At 35.7% G+C, this 24,939-nt stretch overlaps 1 protein-coding gene across 1 annotated transcript; it reads right to left on the bottom strand.

Moving 5' to 3' along the window:
* Positions 1–2,062: 2,062 nt before the first annotated feature.
* LOC130105879 (NACHT, LRR and PYD domains-containing protein 12-like) lies at positions 2,063–23,999 on the bottom strand. Its single transcript, XM_056272078.1, has 7 exons — positions 23,882–23,999; positions 9,251–9,406; positions 5,284–7,146; positions 4,952–5,125; positions 4,680–4,853; positions 2,838–2,884; positions 2,063–2,669 (listed from the first exon to the last, which is right to left on the bottom strand). The coding sequence occupies exons 2-7, from the start codon at positions 9,376–9,378 to the stop codon at positions 2,146–2,148; spliced, it is 2,910 nt and encodes a 969-aa protein (XP_056128053.1). The 5' UTR covers positions 9,379–9,406; positions 23,882–23,999; the 3' UTR covers positions 2,063–2,145.
* Positions 24,000–24,939: the final 940 nt, after the last annotated feature.

Genomic DNA, 24,939 nt, shown 5'->3' with positions numbered 1-24,939 from the left:
ACTATTTCTCGGGCCACCTGTGGGACCACTAGCTGCTTCACCTGGCCACTCTGATGGTAAAGAACACCGTTCTGTAGGACATACTCCTTTTGCTCACCATTAGTATTAGTCTCCTGCTTCCTTCCTCGTGCTCTCTGCAAAAGGGTAGACAAGGTTGAATCATTTTCCTGCATTTGCATTATATCTGTGGGTATTTGAAACCCCAGGGGCATGTCTGGAGTAGCCTCAGCTGATGGTTGTACAGCCGTGCCCTGAAATTTGTCTTGCCTCCTCTGACTACGAGTCTTGTGAGCTTTCCCGGGACATGTCTCAAACTCTTCATTATAGAAGGGCAAGGCACTGAGGGCTATGGAGTCTGCGTCTACCTGCTTAGCTTGTGCTCTAGTGACCACATTACAACTTTGCACCTGCTTTATCAAATCATAGAGTACTGGCAGATCTTCACCCAAAACTACCGAGAAAGGTAAGTGATCCGCAACTCCCACATTTAACAGATACATCTGTCCCTCTATCTCCAGATAAATATCAGCAGTGGGGTAATGCTTCTCATCACCATGAACACAGCAAATAGGGACAGTCTCAATAGTACAGATAGCATTAGCTGGTACATATTTCCTCTGTACAAGGGTCTGAGTACTGCCAGTGTCAATCAGGGCTCTGAGATTTTCCCCATTGATTTTAACCCAAGCCATTTTCATGGTGTGGTTACCTTTGGGTTCAGGGTTAGCATTCTGGCGTGGAACAAAACACATTTGGGTCAGCTTGGCTGGGTTCTTCGGGCACATTGGTTTAATATGACCTTCCTGTCCACACAAGTAGCAAATGGGCGTTCTGTTAGGAGTTCTAGATGGTGCATATTGGCTCTCCCTCATGGGAGGTTTACTTCCTCCTAGCGCCGCCCTCTGTTGGTACTGAGGGGGTATTGGCTGGTGGCCATCGTTACCAGCCTTCCCACCCATATTACTCCATGGCTGGCCTTTTTTCCGGGCAGCAACAAACACATCAGCAAGTGTGGCAGCTTCAGCAGCAGATTTCGGCCCATGCTCCTTTACCCAAACCTGAAGCTCAGGGGACAGCATTCTCAAGTATTGTTCCATGATCAGGATTTCACCAATTTCATGAAGTGTTTTACCTTGCGGTTGGATCCATTTTACGTACAGCTCTTTTAGCCTCACATACAGCTCCTTGGGGCTTTCCTCAGGTTCCACGTAGAGGGATCTGAACCTCTGCCTGTAGGTCTCAGGGTTAATATCATATTTTTGCAGAATTGTTGTTTTCACTTTATCATAATCATGAGCATCATCTATATCCATATGCACATAGGCTCCTCTGGCCTTACCCGTCAGCAGTGGGAGGAGACGAAACACCCAGTCCACTTTTGGCCACCGACATGCCACTGCAATTCTCTCATTTCGTCAGGTTAGATACTGATAATTAATCACTCAAACCCCTTTATCTAAACCTCTCTACATAACCGTCGGACTCGCGTGTCCTCCATGTCTGTAGTTTTTGAACACTTTTCACTCGTGTTTGTAGTTCTAACCGAATCCTCGTCCAACGCGTGATGGGTTGTGGGCAATATCAGCCGTTAGAGTGCGCATCGATCTGCACTTCGGATTCTGACCGGATATAGTAGACCATCCGGGTCTCTTTGGGACACTCATTTCAACATACTACGATTTGGGACGTACTAATTCTATTTCCGAATACTATTTAGGACGGATAGTATGCGAATTGGGACGCAGCCTATAGGAACAAACCGGCAGGGAGCCGGTTTGTTCCTTTAGTTGAGCCGGAAGACACAACTGAAATAATTGACAGATAAACCAAACACAGACAAGAACAGAAATCCACCCAAAAATGACATAGTGACAATATCTTACAATGTGACTTTAAATCTCGGAATTGCACCTACTGCAAATTTATATTACAATCTGACTTGTTTTTCACAAAGCAACCTCATGCATTGTGATTATAGCTCACAATTGCAATTCTATTTCTTACAATTGTGACTATTAATTGATGTCACAATTGTGAGAATATCACATTAACAAGAAATATAATTGTAATGACTTTTTTTGTTGTTGTGTGTGTAAAAAAAGCTTGAAATGTGTCTCTGTGGTTCCTCGCTGGAGGTTGTTAAATCTAACACAGAGACACTGAAGATTCGGGATAAACCCCAAATCCAGCATAGAGGGGTTCAGTGAATGTGGTGTTGAATGTGTATATGTGTGTGAGTGTGTGTGTGTCAGAGACGCTGTAGAAGGACAGAGTGCCGGCCGACTCGTCCAGATACACTCCTACTCGATTAGAGCGGGCTGACGGGCCAGATACATCAGTGCTCTTATTATTGAACCAGACTGTGTAATTCATATCAGAACAGTACAGACTCCAGGACTTTTCATTCAGTCCAAACCAACAGTCAATCCCACTTTTCCTGCAGATTTCTTTATATGCCACTGCTACATGACCCGAGCCACTCCATTTAACCTCATAGTAAGAGCGTCCAGTCAGACTCTCACGACACAAAACCTGCTCCTGGAGCTCAAATCTCTCTGGATGATCAGGATACGGCTGATGATCTTTCACACATGTTGCCTTTCTGTTGTCCTCAGACAGAATGAGTTGAGTGTGTGCTGTGTTTGGATCCAGTGTGAGATCACAGGCATCTGAACACAACAGAGATCAGAACATCTGTGACATTGTTAAATATACACAGGTGTGTGTGTGTGTGTGTGTGTGTGTGTGTGTGTGTGTGTGTGTGTGTGTGTGTGTGTGTGTGTGTGTGTGTGTGTGTGTGTGTGTGAATGTGTGAATGTGTGTAAGAGAGGACTTACATTTTCTCAGTCCTGATGTGATCCTGAAATATTCTCCATGGTCCAAACTATACAGATACAAAAACATACACAAAAACAAACAAACAAACAACAATTACATGATATGTGGGAAGGTTCTTAAAATTGCAAATAAAATGTAGAGTTCTGTGGCTTTTAATATGATAAAAAAAAAAAAATTCTGTCGTCAATTACTCTCCCTCATGTCATTCCAAACCCATCAGATTCATCTTCAACACACAAATTAAGATGTTTGTTTTAATGAAATCTGAGAGATGTATGTCCTTTTAAGTAATATAAATGAATTAAGCAGTTTAATCCAAGTCTTCTGAAAAGACACTATCGCATATTTAATGTTTATGATTATGATTTATGATGATGCTTTAGTTCATAGCATGGAGTTTTAGTTTTTCACAAAACAGTTAAATGGGTCATGAACTGAGAAAGTTTTGACATATAAGAGGTCATCATATTATAAGAATATCCTGAAAGTTTCAGAACTGAAAACTTCCTTGTTAGTCCAAAATCAGCTTTTATTGTTACCAGGCCCAGTGAATGAGTCGTCCTGGAATGCTCCTCTTTATGACGTAATAAGGTAGTGAAAGACCGCCTCGGCAGAAGAAGATCAACACCCACTGGCGTTAATGAGATGAGGAAGAGAGAAGAGCCCCGGGTCACTCACTGGACTAAAAATAACATTACCTTCCAAAGGATCCTAATGCTAGGAATGTGGTTGTTAATTTTCAACAATGTGAAGGTCTCAGTTGAACATTATTTATTTGTATTCGGTACATTTCACTGGATTTTTTGGTAAATTAGTCCGCAAACTTGGCGTAGACTTTGCAGGCTTTTCGGACATGGACTCCGCAACATGTCCGTAATCGGCTACAAAGCTCATCAGTCATCACTGCAACCTTTCATGTCACAATCTAAATATAATGCCATAGATCTGACTGTAATGCTTATTACTTTACACGATTAGTTGTTGGTGCTATGTCACAGCCTCCAGCTGGAGTGCCCAATATCTTCTCCAGAGGGCACTCATGTTGTCTCTGTGTAACTGTTAAGGCCTACATTCCACACTATCCTTTGCCTGGACTCATTATGGCTTCATTCAGTTCACCTGTGTATTGTTACCTGGTTTGCTCTGGCTTATTTAAATTATGTCTTCCAGTGCGTTCTTTGTGTAGTCATGCTAGAATGTTACCACTGTGTGTCTGACTGAGCGCCTGTTATATCTTGTGTTCCGCCGGAATCTGTGTTCTTGTCTTCTGCCTGTTTGTTTGTATTTTACCCTGTCTGTATTATATTGATATCGGTATGTTTGGGCCTTTGCCTGCTTCTGACTACTATTTGGATTACCCTAAAAAAAGACTGCATTTGTATCATCAGCCAAGTCTTAGAGGATGTACAAAGACTTCTAAAGGCAAGCTCAAACTACAGAATGTTAAACCTATATTGCTGTGGTGCTCTCACAAGTTTCCTTGTCATCTGTCTTATTCTTGTCATTGCAGCATCATACACAAATAGCTGAGGTCCACAAACCTCAATACCTTTGGTCAAGCCCTTGTTGGCTGTGATTCTGTCCATAACAAAATCTGTCTGCAATAGCAAAATCCTGTCATGTGGTGTCCTGGGTTTAGGAGAACTGTGGTGTCCTTAAGCTGTACTGGGCAATACATACTTGTTGAATTACTCCTAGATGTAGGATGTAGATGTATTATTCCTAATATTAGGAGCAACATGCCCCTAATTTTTAAGAGTTGCAATTTCTTAAAATATCCCTCTTAGGTGACCCGTAATCATATACAGACACACATATGAGTCATAATATATGAAACATACTTGAGAATCTGCAGTGAGCAGTTTGGATCCTTCAGTTTGTCATTGAGCAGTTGGCCTCCTGATTGTCCTGGGTGATTGTAGCTCAGATCCAGCTCTCTCAGGTGTGAGGGGTTTGAACTCAGAGCTGAAGACACATAACCACAGCCTTCCTCTGTCACCATACAGCCTGACAACCTACACACACAAACACACACACAGTCAGATCATCTACAAACACACATTAACATTATTAGCAGCTGACTGTACATTATCCCTTATATGTTCTAACTCACCTCAGTATCTCCAGCTGACAGTTCGGACTCTTCAGTCCACAAGAGAGCAACTTCACTCCTGAATCATGAAGGTCATTGTTACTCAGGTCCAGCTCTCTCAGGAAACAATTTGAGGATTGAAGAGCTGATGACACAACTTCACATAACTGACCACTGAGATTTAAGCCAGCAAGACTGAAAACGATTAAAACACATGAAAATTAATTTTTTAACCTCATTCTTCGAAATGTATTTTTTTGTAATATTTCATATCAACATTTTTTTTTTGTAAAAGACGTTCAAAAGAAAAGATTAAGACAATTTAAGACATTAAGACGAAATTAAACACGTACAGAGCTTTTGTGCAGTTGATCACAGCTGGCATTAGTCTTCTTCTACCCTCATCTGATGTGTTGTATTTCTTGAGGTCCAGCTCATCCAGCACCTCCTCTGACATCTGAAGCATGTAGGCGATTGTTGAGCATTGAGCAGGAGAGAGTTTCTTCTCTGAGTGTTTGTCTGATTTCACAAACTCCTGAATCTCTCTGGACAGAGTCTGATCGTTCACTTCCAGCAGACATAGATACAGATTTATGGACCTTTCAGTGGAGATTCCATGTCCATCATTGATTTTCTCTTTAATGTACTGTGTGGTTCTCCTGATGCTCTCTGAGTTGTTCTCTGTGTGTGTCAGAAGATCCTGTAAGAGTCTCTGATTGGTCTCCAGTGAGATGCCCACCAGAAACCGCAGGAACAGATCCAGATGTCCATTCTTACTCTCAAGAGCTTTATCAGTTGCATCCCTGTGCAGATTATGCATCACATCACAAAATTGCAACGTGTCAAAAAGTTCGATAGCATAATGATAAAATGCATAGAAAGCAGCGAGAAACTCCTGGACACTCAAATGAATGAAGCTGTAGACTCTCCTCTGATGAATCACAGATTCTTCCTTAAAGATCTCAGTGCAAATCCCATAATGCACTGAGGCATCAGTGATGTCTATGCCACTCTCAATCAGGTCCTCCTCATAGAACATCACATTGCCCTTCATCAGCTGTTTGAAAGCCACTTCAGCAAGTTTCACAATCACTTCTCTATTGGACTGCAGGAGTTTCTCTGGATCTCTCTCTTCATACTTCTGATTCCTCATGTTGATCTGAATCAGCAGAAAGTGGATGTACATTTCAGTCAGAGTTTGAGGGATTTTTGCACTTTCATCTTGTTTCAGGAGCTTCTGAAGTACAGTGGATGAGATCCAGCAGAAGACGGGTATGTGACACATGATGTGGAGGCTTCTTGCTCTTCTGATGTGTGAGATGATTCTGCTGGCTTGATGGTCGTCACTGATTCTCTTCCTGAAATATTCCTCCTTCTGAGGCTCATTGAATCCCTGAATTTCTGTCAGATGGTTGATGTATTTGGAGGGGATCTGATTGGCTGCTGCTGGTCTGGAGGTGATCCAGATGAGAGCAGAGGGAAGCAGCTCTCCTTTAATGAGGTTTGATATCAACACACCCACTGACGAAGTCTCAGTCACATTAGAGACTTTCTGAGCATCTGAAAACATCAGTGTGATTCTGCTTTCATCCAGACCATCCAAGATGAACACAACTTTACACTTCTCATAAATCTTTGAGTCGAGATCTTGAAGTTCAGGATGAAAGTCCAGCAGAAGTCTGTGAAGACTGTACTGATGATCTCGGATCAAGTTCAGCTCTCGAAATGAAAGCACAAACATGAAATCTACATCCTGATTGGCTTTTCCCTCAGCCCAGTCCAGAATGAACTTCTGTACGGAGACGGTTTTTCCGATTCCAGCGATGCCTTTAGTAAGAACAGTCTTGATGTTGTCTTTCTCCTCACATCCTGGTTCAGGTGAGGCTTTAAAGATGTCATTGCAGTCAATTGGAGTGTCTTGTGAGTGTTGTGTTCTGGCTGTTTTCTCCATCTTTAAAACCTCATGTTCTTCATTCACTCCTTCTCTCTCTCCCTCTATGACATTGAGCTGTGTGTAGATCCTTTTCAGGAGGGTTTGATTCCCCTGTAGTTTCATTCCCTCAAATAATCTCTCATACTTGTTCTTCATGGTGGTTTTGTGGTGGTCTTTGACTCTCTGCAGGTCTCCAGTCTCCAGTGTGTGTGTCTGCAGGACTTCTTCAGTTTTGTCTGGCCTGATATTGGTCGGATAGTGGGATGTAGAGGACAGCACAGATCTGATCACAACATACAAAAGACACAACATCAACAAAATGTATGCATTAAAAAGTTCACATACATTACGGTCCGATTCCGAATTCTGTTTTATTCTTTCTTTAAGCAACAAAGTATTCATAAGCAAGATGTTGATTTGGTATTTAACAGGCCAAATTGGCTTTTGGCTATTAAAAAAACAATAACTGTAACCATCTGAAATTAACGGCAATAACTGCGCAGTAAGCACATTCAATACAAACAAAGATGGGACTGACATTTAGCATCAGCATCACTTTTGTTTTTAAATTTGGTTGAACTTGAAGTAAACCCTAATGTTGTCTTTACTTAAACAATCAAGTGTACTTGACTAAACATTACTTTAAATTTAGCATTTTGGCCCTGTCACTCAAAAATATAAGTTCAAATAACTTATTTACCTTCAAAATACATAAACTTAAGATTTCAAGTGCTGTGAGCTCAAAATTATGATTAATCCTTACAAAAGGTCATTTTCACAAATGTTGTTTTCTTGACTGTGAAATGAATACATTCATACATGCTTTCTTCAAGTGCAAGGTGTCATTCTTATTTTACCAGAAAACAAACGGCTTTCATTATATTACAATTATTGATCGTAATGGAAATAAACTGATTTTTATTTTTAAATCTGATACTTTAAACTTGATAAATAAACTTTAATACCCATATACAAGTGTTTTTGTAATGCAGTACATCTCCAGTGTTAAATTTACACTGCTCAGTGTTTATATGAGTCCACACTCAAGAGTGTTATAAGTAACACTGAACCAGTGTTAAAGTTAATGAGATAATTAAGTGATTAATTGAGTGATGATTGAGCGTCATTTGTACAAGTTCTGAAAGTTAACACTGAAAACACTAATAAGTTGATTGAACTCAATTGATTTGAGTAAACTCGTTCCCTCAATTTAATTGAGTAATGGGGTCTCCCAAAACGTGCATATTTAAGTGTACTTAACTTGGTGCTTATGTAGACTTGACTTAAATTGTTTAGTTCACCAAACTTGACGATTATTTAATGTACTTAAACAATAAAGTTAACTTAACTTAGTGTTGATTTCAAGTGTACTTGTATATTTAAGTACACAGCAAAATCCCCAGTGTTAACACTGCTCGGTGTTTATATGAGTCCACACTCAAGAGTGTTATAAGTAACACTGAAGCAGTGTTAAAGTTAATGAGATAATTAAGTGAATAATTGAGTGATGATTGAGCATTATTGAAGTTACCTGATGTTAACAAGCAGAATCACTGAAGGAGAAAACCATAAGTGTTTGTTTTAGTTGGGCTCTTGACCCTTTGATCATTAACATTATATTTAGTTTGACTGCTTGACAACACAAAGTTGTCTGTATTAGATTGTGTTTAACACAAAAGAGTGATTATCAGTTCAACACACAAAGTTATAGAAATTCTATAACAATGATGGAGAAACTTAAGAAGAAGTGACAACATAGAATGCAACAGGACGTTCCTGAATGGTTAGTTGATGAATTTATGTTGCTGATGTGGAGTTCAACTATCTTCAATTAGCATATTCTGTCATGATAATCTATAAAAGCACTTGTGTGGGAACTGTTGTAAGATGTCTACAGAGTGACATGCTATTGCATTTGTGTTACGTACTGTATTGCATGTGAAAAGACTCACACATGTGCTTTACAACAACAACTCTTCCTCTTCTTAACATGGATTGCGTGTTCCGGGGGCGGGGTTTATGTAAATTTCAGGCTTGGTGATGTCACTAACCCGGAAGGAATCTCCTGTAGTCCCTATCAGTCATTTGTTGAAGTCCTTAAAAAACTATTCATTTAAAAGCAAATATATTCCTTTGCTTTGAAATTTGAGCTTTGTAACTTTGCAGATGTTGTTTATGCTCAAACAGCAACATTACACACTAATTAAAGTTAGAAAAGTGAAATCATAATCAACCACCCCATTAAGACTAGCTTTTTCAAATTGTGGACCTATCTACTGTTTGTCTATCAATCTGTTGTCCCAACATGTTCTACTGTGTTGCTTGAATGCACTGTAAATTGTTTTAAAAAAAGCATTTGCCAAATGCATTCATGCATCATACTGTACCTGAGGTCAGAGGTGAAAGCAATGGGGTTGTGCATGGACTGATCACTCCTCATTGACACACAGCTGGGTTCTGCACCACACTCTTCTTTCTCCTTCCTGTCCTCCTCTCTCTCCTTAAAGTGATGCATTTTGGAGGTGTGTTCCCCCTCTCTTTCTCTTGTTTAAGGCCTTTATCTGTTAATTATCTTCAAAAGGACAGTAAAAAATGTACAGTAACGTTGGAAACAATCAAGTTTCATCTCTTACATTCATGGATTAAAACAGTACATTTTAAGCTCCATTGCTCTTCAAAATTCGTAACACTCAGTCTTACACTACTAGTTTCTGAGGTCAACCTGCGGCAGAAACCTGTATGACATTGTTGTCTTGTGAGGTTTCTGTGGGGCAGAAATCTCTGACATTGCCATACGAACACACAAGACTGTCTCATTCTAGCCTTCATGCTGTCTTCATGTATTACCTGAAATATCGGAGAAGCTGATATTGTTGTAACAATAACTCTGAGATGTAATTAACCATATGTTTGAAAGCAACTTATTAATTAAATGTTGTTCTGGTGTTTAGTGTGTATGTTACACCATCTACATAATGCTCAGACGGACAGAGGAATGTGTCACTAGGCTATCAGAGGTGCCACAACATACTGTACATACTTTGGCACAGGCCAAAAAACAATTTTTGCCACTAGATGGCGGGCCAGAACATAGTCAAAGGATAATTTAAGAAATTAATTGATGACAAATGCAACTAGAATTGCCTGTGACAGACTGTTAAAGTGTATTTTGTAACAGGTAGTGAGTGTGTTAAATCCTGTAGTAGGACAGTCATTAACAAAAAGTCACTTTTGTGTGGCGGTGTCCGGGTTTTACACTGGATAAATTAATAAAGCAGTAGTGACACGTAACCTGGCCAGGGGCGGACTGGCCATCTGTGTGATCTGGAGTATCACAGAACGGCCGGTACTCCAGGACGGCCGGCGGGCTGGCCCACCACCCGCCACACACGCAGTCATCGCCACACACGCAGTCATCACCTGTCCCCCCCCCCCCCCCCCCCCCCCCCTCCGTTACGTTACGTTACGTTACACTGTAAAAAATAAAATCGTAAAAAAACGGTCAATGACTGGCAGCTACGGCTGCCAAACAAAAACCGTAAAAATAAAGTAAAATATCCTAATTTAAATTGAGTGCAAAAAACTTTTCCAAACTTTGTCCTTAAAGGTTTTACAAAAAAACACTGTTATTTTACAGTTATTTCCTGAATTATTATGATCAAATACCTTCACTGTGAAAAAAAGGTAAAATGACTGTCAGCAATGGCTGCCATACAAAAACCATAAAATGAATGTAAAATATCCTAATTTAAATAATAAATACTATCGCAGAAATCTTCATTAAGCTTTTTAACAGAAACACTGTTCTTTCGCATATATATATATTTACTGAATTTTTACTAAAAAACATATTCACTGTAAAAAGTAAATATCTTGCTATAAACTACACGCATGATTTACTGATTATATGTCATCAGCAACTACACAGTTACTGTCGGTTAAATAAAGCAACACACAACATTTCATCAGTGTTACTCTGCTCATCCTGGACTGAGGCTCAGGCTCTACTCTTCAACACAATGGTGACACACAAAACACACCATACAGAAACACTTTACATCCCAGCAGAACATTAAACACTAACAGATCTCTCAAGATCTCAGCATCTTCACTTATTACAATCCAGACTTATTTCATACTAACATTCCTATTGAGAAATAACAGAGGTTTAGAAGTTGATATTTCATTGAAAATAATAAAGTTTGATGTCACCATGATAGAGGTCAGTGTTTGCTTTAGTTGGGCTCTTGACCCTTCATATATTAACATTAGTTTTTCTCTTAACTGTGCATGTCTTTGATGCATATTTCTTATTGTAGGAAATCGAGAGAAACTCAAATCAGATGATGTTGGTCACTTAATAGTGATAATATTCATCAAGCAGTTTTCTGCTGTATTGATACCACCTGATTGGTATGACTTTTTAATGACTGAATAAGTTGTAAACATGTAATTGTCAATTTAGAATGCCAGTATTGCTATAGAAGATCCTACAATGCTTTGATATAAGATTTTATGAAGTCATTATGCAAAAAATGTTTTGACAGGATCATACAGACTCACTCAGGCATCAAGAATTAGCGTATGAATCTCAACAATGGTGACAATGAAAAAAAAATTCTGACCTATTATAAAGTCACAAAAAGGCTTTGTTGATAGTCACCATTGTTGAGATTCATATGTTGATTCTTGATGTCTCCATACTCCTAACAAAATAAGCCAACTCAAAAAATGTATGTAGAATATATATATTTTTTTAATTTGAGATTGCATTAATACTGATCTCACAATATTTCAACAAATCATGTGAAAAAAAGTATAACTTTGTATAACACTAAAGTCCATGTATATATAATGTATTCACAGCCAATAGAGATTTGACTGTCATATCAATGAATCAGATCATCATATGATGACTATATAATCATCAATAAATGACCAAGATCATCTTATATTTTCTCTTGCAATTATTGCCATAATAAATGTGCATCAAAACACAGTTAAAGCAACCAGAGAAAAAGTAATGTTGAAACTCAAGATTCATGAGCCCAACTAAAGCAAACACTGATCTCAATCATGGTGACATCACATTTCTATTAAAGTTTTTTACACTTTATTTAAATTAGGATATTTTACTTTAATTATATGGTTTTTGTTTGGCAGCCGTAGCTGCCAGTCATTTGACCCTTTTTTTACGATTTTTTTACAATGAAGGTATATGATCATAATAATGCAGGAAATACCTGTGAAATAACAGTGTTTTTTTGTTTTATTTGAATTAGAAGATTTTACTTTAATTTTATGTTTTTTGTTTGGCAGCCGTAGCTGCCAGTCATTTGACCCTTTTTTTACGATTTTTTTTACAATAAAGGGATATGATCATAATAATGCAGGAAATACCTGTGAAATAACAGTGTTTTTTTGTTTTATTTGAATTAGAAGATTTTACTTTAATTTTATGTTTTTTGTTTGGCAGCCGTAGCTGCCAGTCATTTGACCCTTTTTTTACGATTTTTTTTTTCCAATGAAGGTATATGATTGTTATTTTACAGGTATATCCTGAATTATCACAGTGTTTTTCAGTTTATTTAATTTAGGATTTTTTACTTTAATGTTACAGTTTTTTTGGGCCTGCCAGTCATTTGACCGTTTTATCATTTAACTGTTTTGTTACTGTTTAATTACAGATTATATTTGTAATTTTACATACATTTTTATGTAATTTAAGAAAACAGAAAAAATACTGCATGAAAAATACAATCAATTTCCTGTATAAAAAATGTGAATTACTGCAATTTGTCATTAATGTCACAATACCTCAAATAACAGCTGAATTTTTATTTGACAGATATTATTTGTAATTTTACAGTGTTTTGAGTACAATTTAAAATGAAAGAAAATGATCATCAAAAAATCACAGTTATTTTCTGTAAAATTAGGATTTTTTTTTACAGTGTACGTTACGTTCTATGGTTACGTTAGGCAAGTGCTCGGCTGCTGCGCGCGCTGATCGAAAATGAAGCGGTCTAAACCCTCTGGTGCACAGGGACGAAAACGGAGAAAGCAACAAGATAAAAAGAAAGCCCAGTATAGAGGTAAGTCTTCTCATCTCATCCATAAAGGTGCCAAATGTTCTGGCCATCGGGACAACCGGGAGATTCCCGCGGGCCCGACGTGCTTTTTGGGCCGATACATATCTCATACTTTTATTTTTCTATTTTTGTCTTAACGGCCCATAAGACTCGTACATCGGTGGCCCATTCGTTTTGTTTTGTTTTGCTTAATTGGCGGCGCTGGGTTACTTCCAAATATATAACTTACTTTCAAGTATAGACATTTGTACAATACTCATGAAAGTTTCCTTTATTTTTCAGTGCATTTGTTTTACAATATAGCCTATGGCAATTACTGTCATGGTATTAATATTATATCTATTATTATGTAGTAGTGTAATGTAGACAGACACTGTAATCAAAAGAGGTTTGAATTTTTCTTTGTTCAATTTGCACACTGAATATGGTTTGGAGCTTTTAGTTTTGAACTCTCAAAGTGCACCAGATTGATGAATTTAACATTAAAATGCACAAAATTTCCTTACGGGGAAATACCCCCGAAACCCCCTTAACCTTGTAGCAGCCCAATAGATTGTATCTCAATATTTTGAGTTTTGTATCGCAAAACTCAATATCGCCTAGGGCAACCAAAGGGTTAGAGCCGGCCCTGATCACGCGAACATTATTACACAGAGTTGCGCGATCCACTGAGAAGCATTTCAATTCTGTGCAGAATTCTCTATCTCTATTATAAACCCACAGATGGCTGTGATTTAAAGGAACACTCCAACTTTTTGGGACTTTAGCCTATTCACCTTATCCCCCAGAGTTAGATAAGTCCATACATACCTTTTTCATCTCCGTGGGTGCTATAAGTCTGTTTGACACACCCACCGCTAGCCTAGCTTAGCACAAAGACTGGATGTAAATGGTTGCAGCTAGCATACTAATCCAAATAAGTGACAAAATAACGCAAACATGGTTATCACTCCACCCAAGTAGCAGTGCTTCGCCTTCAGAGAATATAGTTCCCAGTATTTATACGGTTAAAATATGTCTGTGTCTCATGTGACTTTGTTTTTTGTACACTCTGTGACTATACAAATCAAAACATGTAAATAGGAAAATGTTTGCATTATTTTGTCACTTATTTGGATTAGTATGCTAGCTGCAACCATTTACATCCAGTCTTTGTGCTAAGCTAGGCTAGCGGTGGGTGCGTCAAACAGACTTATAGCACGCACGGAGATGAAAAAGGTATGGACTTATCTAACTCTGGGGGATAAGGTGAATAGGCTAAAGTCCCAAAAAGTCGGAGTGTTCCTTTAAGCTAGTTAAAAGCCAGATTAAACAGCGCTGATATTCTCAACATCTTGACGCAAAAAAACAGGTGAAACATTGTTCCAAGAACAAACCAGTTAGAAGACATTTCACTCCACAACTTATGAATTAACTGTAACTTAGTAAAACAAATTTTTTGGCAGAAATGTGCCTGTATTCATATTAAAAATGCTGTTATATTAATAGTCATGTAGGCCTATAAATGTAGGCTATTAAATGTAATGCAGTAATGTTTTTGTTTAGAAGTTATGGCAGTTTATTTATTTATTTTGCATTAAATATTTATACTAAATGTTTATGCTACAATAGGTTTTTAGAGAATAATATATATATATATATATTACAAATTTTTCAGGAATTGTTGAACCAGAATATCAAGATATTTTATTATTTCGCATATGATGGTGAAAAGTAAAAAAGTTAAAGTTAAAAGTAAAGGTAAAGGTAAGGTAAAAAAAACACCACCATGTTATATGTATAATAAATATTTTTGAGTATAGCCCTTCTAGATTATTTTATCCCTTTAGCCCTCGCACACAAAAAGGTTGGAGACCCCTGGTATATAGTAACTATATGTTTTATAATTACAAGTTTGTGTAATTAGGGTTTCTGTAGCCACACTGTAAAAAATAAAATCGTAAAAAAAACGGTCAATGACTGGCAGCTACGGCTGCCAAACAAAAACCGTAAAAATAAAGTAAAAAATCCTAATTTAAATTGAGTGCAAAAAACTTTTCCAAACTTTGTCCTTAAATGTTTTACAGAAAAACACTGTTATTTTACAGTTATTTCCTGAATTATTATGATCAAATACCTTCACTGTGAAAAAAGGTAAAATGACTGTCAGCAATGGCTGCCATACAAAAACAATAAAATGAATGTAAAATATCCTAATTTAAATAATAAATACTATTGCAGAAATCTTCATTAAGCTTTTTAACAGAAACACTGTTCTTTCACATATATATATATATATTTACTGAATTTTTACTAAAAAACATATTCACTGTAAAAAGTAAATATCTTGCTATAAACTACATGCATGATTTACTGTGATTATACGTCATCAGCAACTACACAGTTACTGTCTGTTAAATAAAGCAACATGCAGCATTTCATCAGTGTTTCTCTGCTCATCCTGGACTGAAGCTCAGGCTCTACTCTTCAACACAATGGTGACAGACACAAAACACACCATACAGACACACTTTACATCCCAGCAGAACATTAAACACTAACAGATCTCTCAAGATCTCAGCATCTTCACTTATTACAATCCAGACTTATTTCATACTAACATTCCTATTGAGAAATAACAGAGGTTTAGAAGTTGATATTTTATTGAAAATAATCAAGTTTGATGTCACCATGATAGAGGTAAGTGTTTGCTTTAGTTGGGCTCTTGATCCTTCATATATTAACATTAGTTTTTCTCTTAACTGTGCATGTCTTTGATGCATATTTCTTAATGTAGGAAATCGAGAGAAACTCAGATCAGATGATGTTGGTCACTTAATAGTGATAATATTCATCAAGCAGTTGTCTGCTGTATTGATACCACCTGATTGGTATGACTTTTTAATGACTGAATAAGTTGTAAAATGTTAATCTAGAATGCCAGTATTGCTATAGAAGATCCTACAATGCTTTGATATAAGATTTTATGAAGTCATTATGCAAAAAAATGTTTTGACAGGATCATACAGACTCACTCAGGCATCAAGAATTAGCGTGTGAATCTCAACAATGGTGACAATGAAAAAAAAATTCGTACCTATTATAAAGTCACAAAAAGGCTTTGTTGATAGTCACCATTGTTGAGATTCATATGTTGATTCTTGATGTCTCCATACTCCTAACAAAATAAGCCAACTCAAAAAAAATTATGTAGAATATATAATTTTTTTAAATTTGAGATTGCATTAATACTAATCCCACAATATTTCAACAAATCATGTGAAAAAAAGTATAACTTTGTATAACACTAAAGTCAATCTATATATAATGTATTCGCAGCCAATAGAGATTTGACTGTCATATCAATGAATCAGATCATCATATGATGACTATAAAATCATCAATTAATGACCAAAATCATCTTATATTTTCTCTTGCAATTATTGCCATAATAAATGTGCATCAAAACACAGTTAAAGCAACCAGAGAAAAAGTAATGTTGAAACTCAAGAGTCATGAGCCCAACTAAAGCAAACACTGATCTCAATCATGGTGACATCACATTTCTATTAAAGTTTTTTACACTTTATTTAAATTAGGATATTTTACTTTAATTATATGGTTTTTGTTTGGCAGCCGTAGCTGCCAGTCATTTGACCCTTTTTTTACGATTTTTTTACAATGAAGGTATATGATCATAATAATGCAGGAAATACCTGTGAAATAACAGTGTTTTTTTTGTTTTATTTGAATTAGAAGATTTTACTTTAATTTTATGGTTTTTGTTTGGCAGCCGTAGCTGCCAGTCATTTGACCCTTTTTTTATGATTTTTTTTACAATAAAGGTATATGATCATAATAATGCAGGAAATACCTGTGAAATAACAGTGTTTTTTTGTTTTATTTGAATTAGAAGATTTTACTTTAATTTTATGGTTTTTGTTTGGCAGCCGTAGCTGCCAGTCATTTGACCCTTTTTTTACGATTTTTTTTTCCACTGAAGGTATATGATTGTTGTTTTACAGGTATATCCTGAATTATCACAGTGTTTTTCAGTTTATTTAATTTAGGATTTTTTACTTTAATGTTACAGTTTTTTGGGGGCTGCCAGTCATTTGACCGTTTTATCATTTAACTGTTTTGTTACTGTTTAATTACAGATTATATTTGTAATTTTACATACATTTTTATGTAATTTAAGAAAACAGAAAAAATACTGTATGAAAAATACAATCAATTTCCTGTATAAAAAATGTGAATTACTGCAATTTGTCATTAATGTCACAATACCTAAAATAACAGCTGAATTTTTATTTGACAGATATTATTTGTAATTTTACAGTGTTTTGAGTACAATTCAAAATGAAAGAAAATGATCGTCAAAAAATCACAGTTATTTTCTGTAAAATTAGGATTTTTTTTTACCACTGTAAAATTTTTTTTCGTAAAATAACGGTAAAAAGTCTGGCAGCAAAGTTGCCAACCACTTACCGTCAAATTACAGTAAAAAAACTTAAATTATTTTACAGAAAAATTTTGTTTTTTGAAAACGGATATTTACCGTAAACATTTTCTGTATTTTTACAGTCAAACTGCTGTAGAAAGAAAAGAAAAATCTGTATAAAAACTTACAAATATTGCAGAAATACCTTAAAATTACATAATTAAAACAAAGACTTCTGTTTTAATACAGTATTATTTGGTATATTTTTAGGATAATCCAATCCATCTACAAGAACTCCTTGTCAAAGTAAAGACTTTTCTATGTAAAACACACAGAAAATGTTGTATAATTACCTTCAGATACCCTAATTTAAAGCCTAATACCAGTATATTGATCGATTTAAACTTTTATTTCATGTCATTATTCAATCCATTTACAGTAAATTCCTGTTAAATATTGGTTTTATCCTGTACAAAAAAACAAGATCTTGTGATATTAAGTTTCAGAAACATATTTTTAACAGTTATTGCTTTATTAAAACATTATTTGACAGTAATTACAGACACATCTCCAATAAATTTACAAGCTTTTACCATTAATGTATGCAGGTTTACTTTATATAAAGATTATTTGACAGTAATAACAAGCAACTCTCCAATATTTCTACATGTTTACCATTTAAATAAGGGGGTTCACTTTATATAAACATTATTTGACAATAATTACAGGCAACTCTCCAATATTTCTACATATTTGTACCTTTAATGCATGGGGCTTTACCTTCTATATACTTTTAACATCAATGTATGAGGTATACTTTATATAAACATTGCTTTAGCCTATACTAATTAAAATCAACTTTCCAATATATCAACATGACATTTACTCAATGTATGGGTTCACTTTATATACACATTAATAGACAGTAATTACAAGCATTTCTCCAATATATGTAAAAATACACATGTTTATTTTATGTAAACAATATTTGATAGCAATTACAAGCAACTGTCCAATATATGTACATACTTTTTCCATTACGGCATGGGGTTTACTTTAAAATGCACATAGGCTAAAATGCACATAAAATACGGTCAAGTCCTTCAGTCAAAAAGTTATTTGTTCTTAGTTCAGAAGCTAAGTTCTTTCCAGTAACAAACAAAGTTAATATATAATCAGTATTAATATACAGATGTGAATGTGCATGCTAAAAAAGTTCATTTGGCAGATTGATATTCACCCACGTCCTTTCAAAATTCCAACGATGGCTATGATCCTCTGTAGTGGCTCTCACCAGGCATTGTCCTGAAAAATAGATAAGATGTATCATGCTTGTAAAAATCGCCAGAGCAGAGCCATTAGGTTGCCCCTTAACAATAATTGCAGTTTGGAGCTTGAATGAAAATTGAACTGTATGCGTTGCGACGTTCGTCTGTTATAGGACAACTTAGTTTGAATAAACGAGCAGACACTGATTAGCTACTTGCTCTACGTTTATTTAAAATTAACAGCAAGACGACTAGAAGTGAATGTGCTTTCCATTAAATGAATCACACACAGTAAACAAATCCTTAAGAAAAAAAATAACTTTGTGTGATTTATTTAAAACAAAGCACGTTCATTGCACAGTAAACAAAACCTTAAGAAAAAAAAAACTTTGCAATGAAGTCGTTCATCCTCGGATGCGGCGCCGTGCGCACTGTTACAAAAAACCCTGTGCACACAGCCAAGCAAAATGGGGTCTTGCGCACCCAACGCGTCATTTTTGCAAGGTGCGCGCGGACCATAGACAGTAAAAGAAACGGACGCGTCGAGTATAAACAAGGCTTTACTCCGTGTCAGCGCGCGCTCTGATCGGTAAAGGTGCACAGACCTCTCCCGAATCATCTCCAGCAGTAGCAGCCTCCGAAGCACCACTAACTCTCCACCTCTGTTTCCCTCGTAAGCTGATAATAGTATTTAAACATTCTCTATGATAAAAAATGTTTGTAAAAAATATTTGAATAACGGTTTTGGCGGTTATAGAGTTCTAATGACGGTGTTCAACTATAACCATCGGTCTCACGGTTATATAATAACCTTCACACCCCTACTGTTACGTGTTTGCAAGAGGCAACAGTAACTTGTAAGATGTAACGTTAAGTTAACAGCTAACGTTATGTTAGTCAACCAAAGGTATTTAACGTTAATGTTATGATGGCTGATGCATGTTTCACATTCAGGGCTAACGTTAATAACGGTTTAACTTTATTAGGACCAGCATAATGTTACATTTGCTAAAGCTAGACAGACTTTTATAAGGTTAATACATAATGTAACAAACGGCGAGTTTTAACGTTAGCTCTGCTGACTCGACATAATGTTAACTTGCATATTAAAATTGTAAAATGTATAAAAGCTGCCGCACTTAACAAGCACATTTGACATTGTGAGGAAACAAATATATATATATATATATATATATATATATATATATATATGAAATTTATTTCAATTGTAAAAATGTTATCTTTGAGTAATGTCATCTTTGAGACTGTTAGTTGTTACATGATTAAAAATGTAAACATACACATAAAGCATGGCAATCCCGTCAGAAATGTGTATCATAGAAAGGGAAGCACACACACAAAAAATGCCAGTGGGTACACCAAAATCAAATAACCCTAACCCCATCAAATAATTTTACCTGCATCTGAGGGTCTTTCCCTTAATGGTTTCCAGTGATTAAAGAAAGGACTGATGAAGGTGACACGAATCTCCCCTTTCAGTGCGCCACTTCAGCAGAAGAAAGACAAAAGGACAGAAAGTTACTCAGACTTTCCATCAGTAACAGTATGAAAACCACACTTAATACTATGCCAGTGTAGGTTTTCGAACAGTACGTGGGTAAAATTGACTTACTGTAACGTTAGTTGGTGAATGGGTCTTTCTGTTGGGTGTTCTCCCCCGATAAACATCTTATTCCAATGCTTGATCTAAAAAATAAAGTAACGTTAAACAAATATCTTTTCAATATGTTATCAGTGTTTGAAGAGGTTATGTAAACATACTTCTAACGAATAAATGACGGTTTTATCACTTTACTCATTCCCACGCTTTTTTACCTCTCATGTTAACTTACCAACAACAAAACACAGCAATGTTAGATGGTACTAACACATTGAAATACGTGCTAATATCGCTACGTTAATAGTGAAGCAGTACAAAAACACACACAGAGATAACTTATTCATCTTATGAGGTTGCAGTAAGCCTATGACAGGTAAATTACCCGTGTCCCTAAACATTAGACTGTTAAGGACTGAAAAATGTTTTCTTACCTGATATCGCCAACGACCCCTTCCTCTGTTCATATTCCAGCTTTTGTTCTTCATTGCATAGCAACTAAAATTCGCTCAGAATTTAAGAATTCAACAGGCAGATATATAAAATAATCCAGGTCTGACCGAGTAATCACCGCAAACAGCAGCTACTCACACCAACCGAGAGTAACGGACGCATTTTCAAACTTAAAATAGGCGCGCAGAGCCGCGCACATTCTTATTGGACAGTTTCCTGGAAGACAGACAGATTAACCAATCATGCTCAAAGTAAAACGGAGAAACAACCAATAACAATAGCAATAGTTTGCGCGAGTTGCAGTCTGTATTATTATTTAATTAATTGGTCAAATGACATGACAGTGTATGAATATGTAATAATGCAATGTAAACTGTTAGGCAAGCAGACAAAATTGGCAAGCATACAAAATTGTAAATTCACACAAAATCACATAAAGCAAAAGGTTTCTGCTGCACTGCTCTGTTGAGGGTGAAACTATTATTGTTAATGATAATACTTATATTTTAACATATACATTGAAGAACTGTTATGAAAATCAGAAAAATCATTAAATGCTAATGAATTATCATAATAATATGTTAAAAGGCAGATATTTATGTATGTTGTTGAAAACATTACGTTGTTTCAACGTACAGATCTTGTAAAAAATTAAACGTTGATTTAGAAAGTGTTTTTGTTAACCTTTTTCAACCATTTAGCATTAAACGTTGTTTCAACGACTGGCATTATTTGAATCATATTTCAACGTTGAAGGTCGGTCATGTGCCGGCTGGGTATATTAATCTACCTTTAGTGAAAGCTTAATGCCGATATCGTGGAAATGTTCCATACTTTATCCAGGCTCTCTACTGCAGTGCTTCGCGCGAAGTTATGACGTATCCCCCTCCCAAAGTCAAACAATATCATTGGTCGAGATTGCCTCTGGCGTATGATTCGTCCAATGATTGTACAACATTCAATTATTTGAATCTGCGCGCACTTTCTTGATATCTAAAGCACAGAGACTAGAAAAACAATTAGGATGTTTGTTTACACGTTGTGTAATGTTTCAACCATTTTAATGTCTTCAATTCCTTCACCCCCAGTTTACCAAAGCTCAAGTTTATGCTACAAGAGCCTTGGTTGAACTCGAGCCCCAGAATAAATTCCTTGTCTTTCACACATTGCTCACCTATTGTAAATTAAAAATATATAGCACCCCATTGTAAAGCTTTATTCATAGTGTGGCGGTTTGTTCCCATCAACCGAGAAAATTGTGGAGTGGCCTAATGATTTCACTGCAGTGAGGGCCTTGAATTTTGTTGAATATAGATTGACTTTGTGTCTTAATGCTTCAACGTTTTTAAAGTGGATTTACAGCCTTTACTTTTAAATTGAATCACATATTTTCTTCTCAAATAAGCATATGAGATACGTGTCAATATAGTATATGGTCAGAAAATCACTGTCAGGGCAGCATTTCAAACTGACAAAAAGGACAATGTCACCCTTAAAAGCCAAGCCAAAAGAGGACATATCAGCACACAAGATTCAAGAGTCCTTTCACACCAACAGGCAGACAGGCATTAGGAGGTTAGTGTCCAGCATTCTTGAACCTGGTTGTCTTGCGGAAAAACTGTCCCAAAGCATGATGATCCGAGACTTGAGGCTCCAGCACCAGACAGCAGCAGCTACAGTGCACGGGGTGGGGTCTGAAAATGTTGCCACTCAATTTTTTCTCTGCCACTTATGAAATTGTTACAGAACACTTCAGAATTGTAAACACTGAGTCAGTGGTACCTGACAGTAGAAACACTGGATATAGGATGCATAAACAATCACTGACTATTCTTGATTTAATTTTATATTAAACTTAAGCTCAATTATTTCATGTACAATTACTGTATATTTAGTTACACTGTGCAACAATATCTCCTACTGTATTCATCCATCTTTCAAGGCAATATTTTTAGATCTGTTTCTGTAGTATAACACACAGTAATTATTATGGTCAATTTTTATTTACAGCATATCTGCATGAAAGGTATAGCCTACATAGCTGTTTTTTTATTTTTATTTTATGTATATATTTTTTATCTATCACTCTTGTATCTGCACTTGTTGAATCTTAAGCTGATGTGGCCAGCAAAGTTTATCTTTGCTTCTGAAAAATATCTGCATTGGTGGCAGGGGACTTGGAAGTTTTACATTTACCCTGTATTTGATAGGTGTGAGGTGCTAACCTAACCCTAACCCTATACATTAATGGTAAAGTAATGTAGATATATTGGATAGTTGCTTTTATTTACTATAAAACAATGTTTATATAAAGTGAACTCCTTGAATTAAAAGTATGTAGATATATTGGATAGTTGCGTTTAATTACTATAAAAGTAAGTTTATTCAAAGTAAACCTATACATTAATGTGAAAAGTACGTGTTTTACATCTAAAAATCTGTACTTTGACGGGGAGTTCTTGTGGATGTAATTGATAATGTTATGAATTTACCAAAGAATACTGTGTAAAAACAGAAGACTTCTTTAATTGTATAATTGTAAGGTATTCCTGCAATAATTTCCAGTTTATATGCAGATTTATTCATTTGTTTAATGTTCTACAGACATTTTTTAATGAGATTTTCTTTTCATTCTACAGCAGTGGAACTGTAAAAATACAGAAAATGTTTACAGTAAATATCTGTATTTTAAAAAACAGAATTATTCCGTAGAATAACTTAAGGTTTTTTACTGTAATTTGACGGTAAGTGTTTGGCAACTTTGCTGCCAGACTTTTTACCGTTTTTTTACGATTGTTTTTTTACATGTATTTACCTTAAATTTAAGGTTTCACAGTAAAAAAACACATAGTTGTCTTAATTTTAAATAAGCGATTTTTTTTGTCTTTTTACATAGAATTTAATGTAATTTAACATTCAAGCCAATTAAACAAAAGAATAATCCTGTAAAAAAACTATGATTTCTCCTTATATGAATTTACAGATTATTACTTTTATTTTATGGTTAATGTTTTTAATAAAAGTTTTTTTTCTGTATTTTAATGACATTTACACGTAATGTTAAAAAACAGAAAATATCTGTAAAATAATAGAGTATATTTCTGTGAAAAAACTTTTTTTTTTTACAGTGTACATGTAACATAAAGATTAACTTCTGAACTTACCTAAACGTATAGGCTACCGGAGTTAAATACACAGGATTTTTGTTTTATGTGTCCGGACTGGCGTCTCTTCCGTTTTTTTCTTTTACTTTTGTTTTCTCACATAAGGTGACTCGAGGTGTGTTCCCTTCACCCGCCACTGCTCGGAGTGAGTGAGATTCCAGTCCGTGCATGCCCAACTGCACAGGGTATAACCTGGACACGTCGATACATCACTTCACTGCGCGAGGCGCGACAGTTACAATGCGACTATCACGATTATGTTTAAATAAGATCAAAATAATAAATAAATTACGTAAACACGTTGTAAAATAAACTACACTATTTTTGATGATGTTGAAAGTGTTCTGAATTCACACAGGTGAAGTGGACTTAAACAGGAAGCCTAATATCTCACTCTCAGGGAATAGGGAGCAGTGAACACTGAGGGACCCTGTCAATAAATACGTGTAATCTTGTTTTTTGGTCTCTCTTGCAGTGTTTAGTGTGAGCATCTCCCTATTTAATTTTTTTTTTTTTTTATCATTGAACAAAGATCACAGGGGATACATGTTAACATGTTGCTGATCATCATCACATTTTCATAATCACAGAAGATTTTTAGCAGAAGTTATTTTAGTTCAGGATTTTGGAAATACAGTCTAACATTGTCCCAAACATCACTTGAGTAAAGCAAAAAAAAGTGTTTCCTTCTATGAAGAATCATATTTAGTATTGTTATATTGTTACTGTTTTATGCACTTGTCTGCAGTTGGTGTGCACAAAAGGACATCATTCAGTACTGCATTGTTTCCATTACTTCCTGTACTCACCAATGTTACACTGACAGAACAACACTTTATAAAGTTAAAGATGACAGGATACTTTATTGATTTGCAACCACTCTTTAACAACAATCAAACTCTTTTAATTAAAGCTTACAACATGGAAAAATATTATTATTTGTTTGAGTTTATATATATATTTTAGCAGATTTCATAATGCAAGTGATAGCAATAGATAAGCTAAAAATGGAAAAGCTGGAATACTACTGATTAAACGTGCAGCAATTTTAGGAGAAG

This window comes from Rhinichthys klamathensis, unplaced genomic scaffold, assembly GCF_029890125.1.
Source record: "Rhinichthys klamathensis goyatoka isolate OS25496 unplaced genomic scaffold, OSU_Roscu_1.1 h1tg000330l_1, whole genome shotgun sequence".
Lineage (NCBI taxonomy): Eukaryota > Metazoa > Chordata > Actinopteri > Cypriniformes > Leuciscidae > Rhinichthys > Rhinichthys klamathensis.
The sequence above is the reverse complement of the archived record's forward strand: the minus strand, read 5'-3'. Positions and strand labels throughout refer to the sequence as shown.

Excerpts from the sequence above, each read along its gene's own strand:
- LOC130105879 (XM_056272078.1), bottom strand. The coding sequence starts at position 9,378 with ATGCATCACTTTAAGGAGAGAGAGGAGGACAGGAAGGAGAAAGAAGAG. Across the intron at positions 7,147-9,250 it reads GCTTTCACCTCTGACCTCAG|ATCTGTGCTGTCCTCTACAT; the intron begins GTACAGTATGAT and ends TGTTGTGATCAG. Across the intron at positions 4,854-4,951 it reads TGTCAGCTGGAGATACTGAG|GTTGTCAGGCTGTATGGTGA; the intron begins GTGAGTTAGAAC and ends TTGTGTGTGTAG.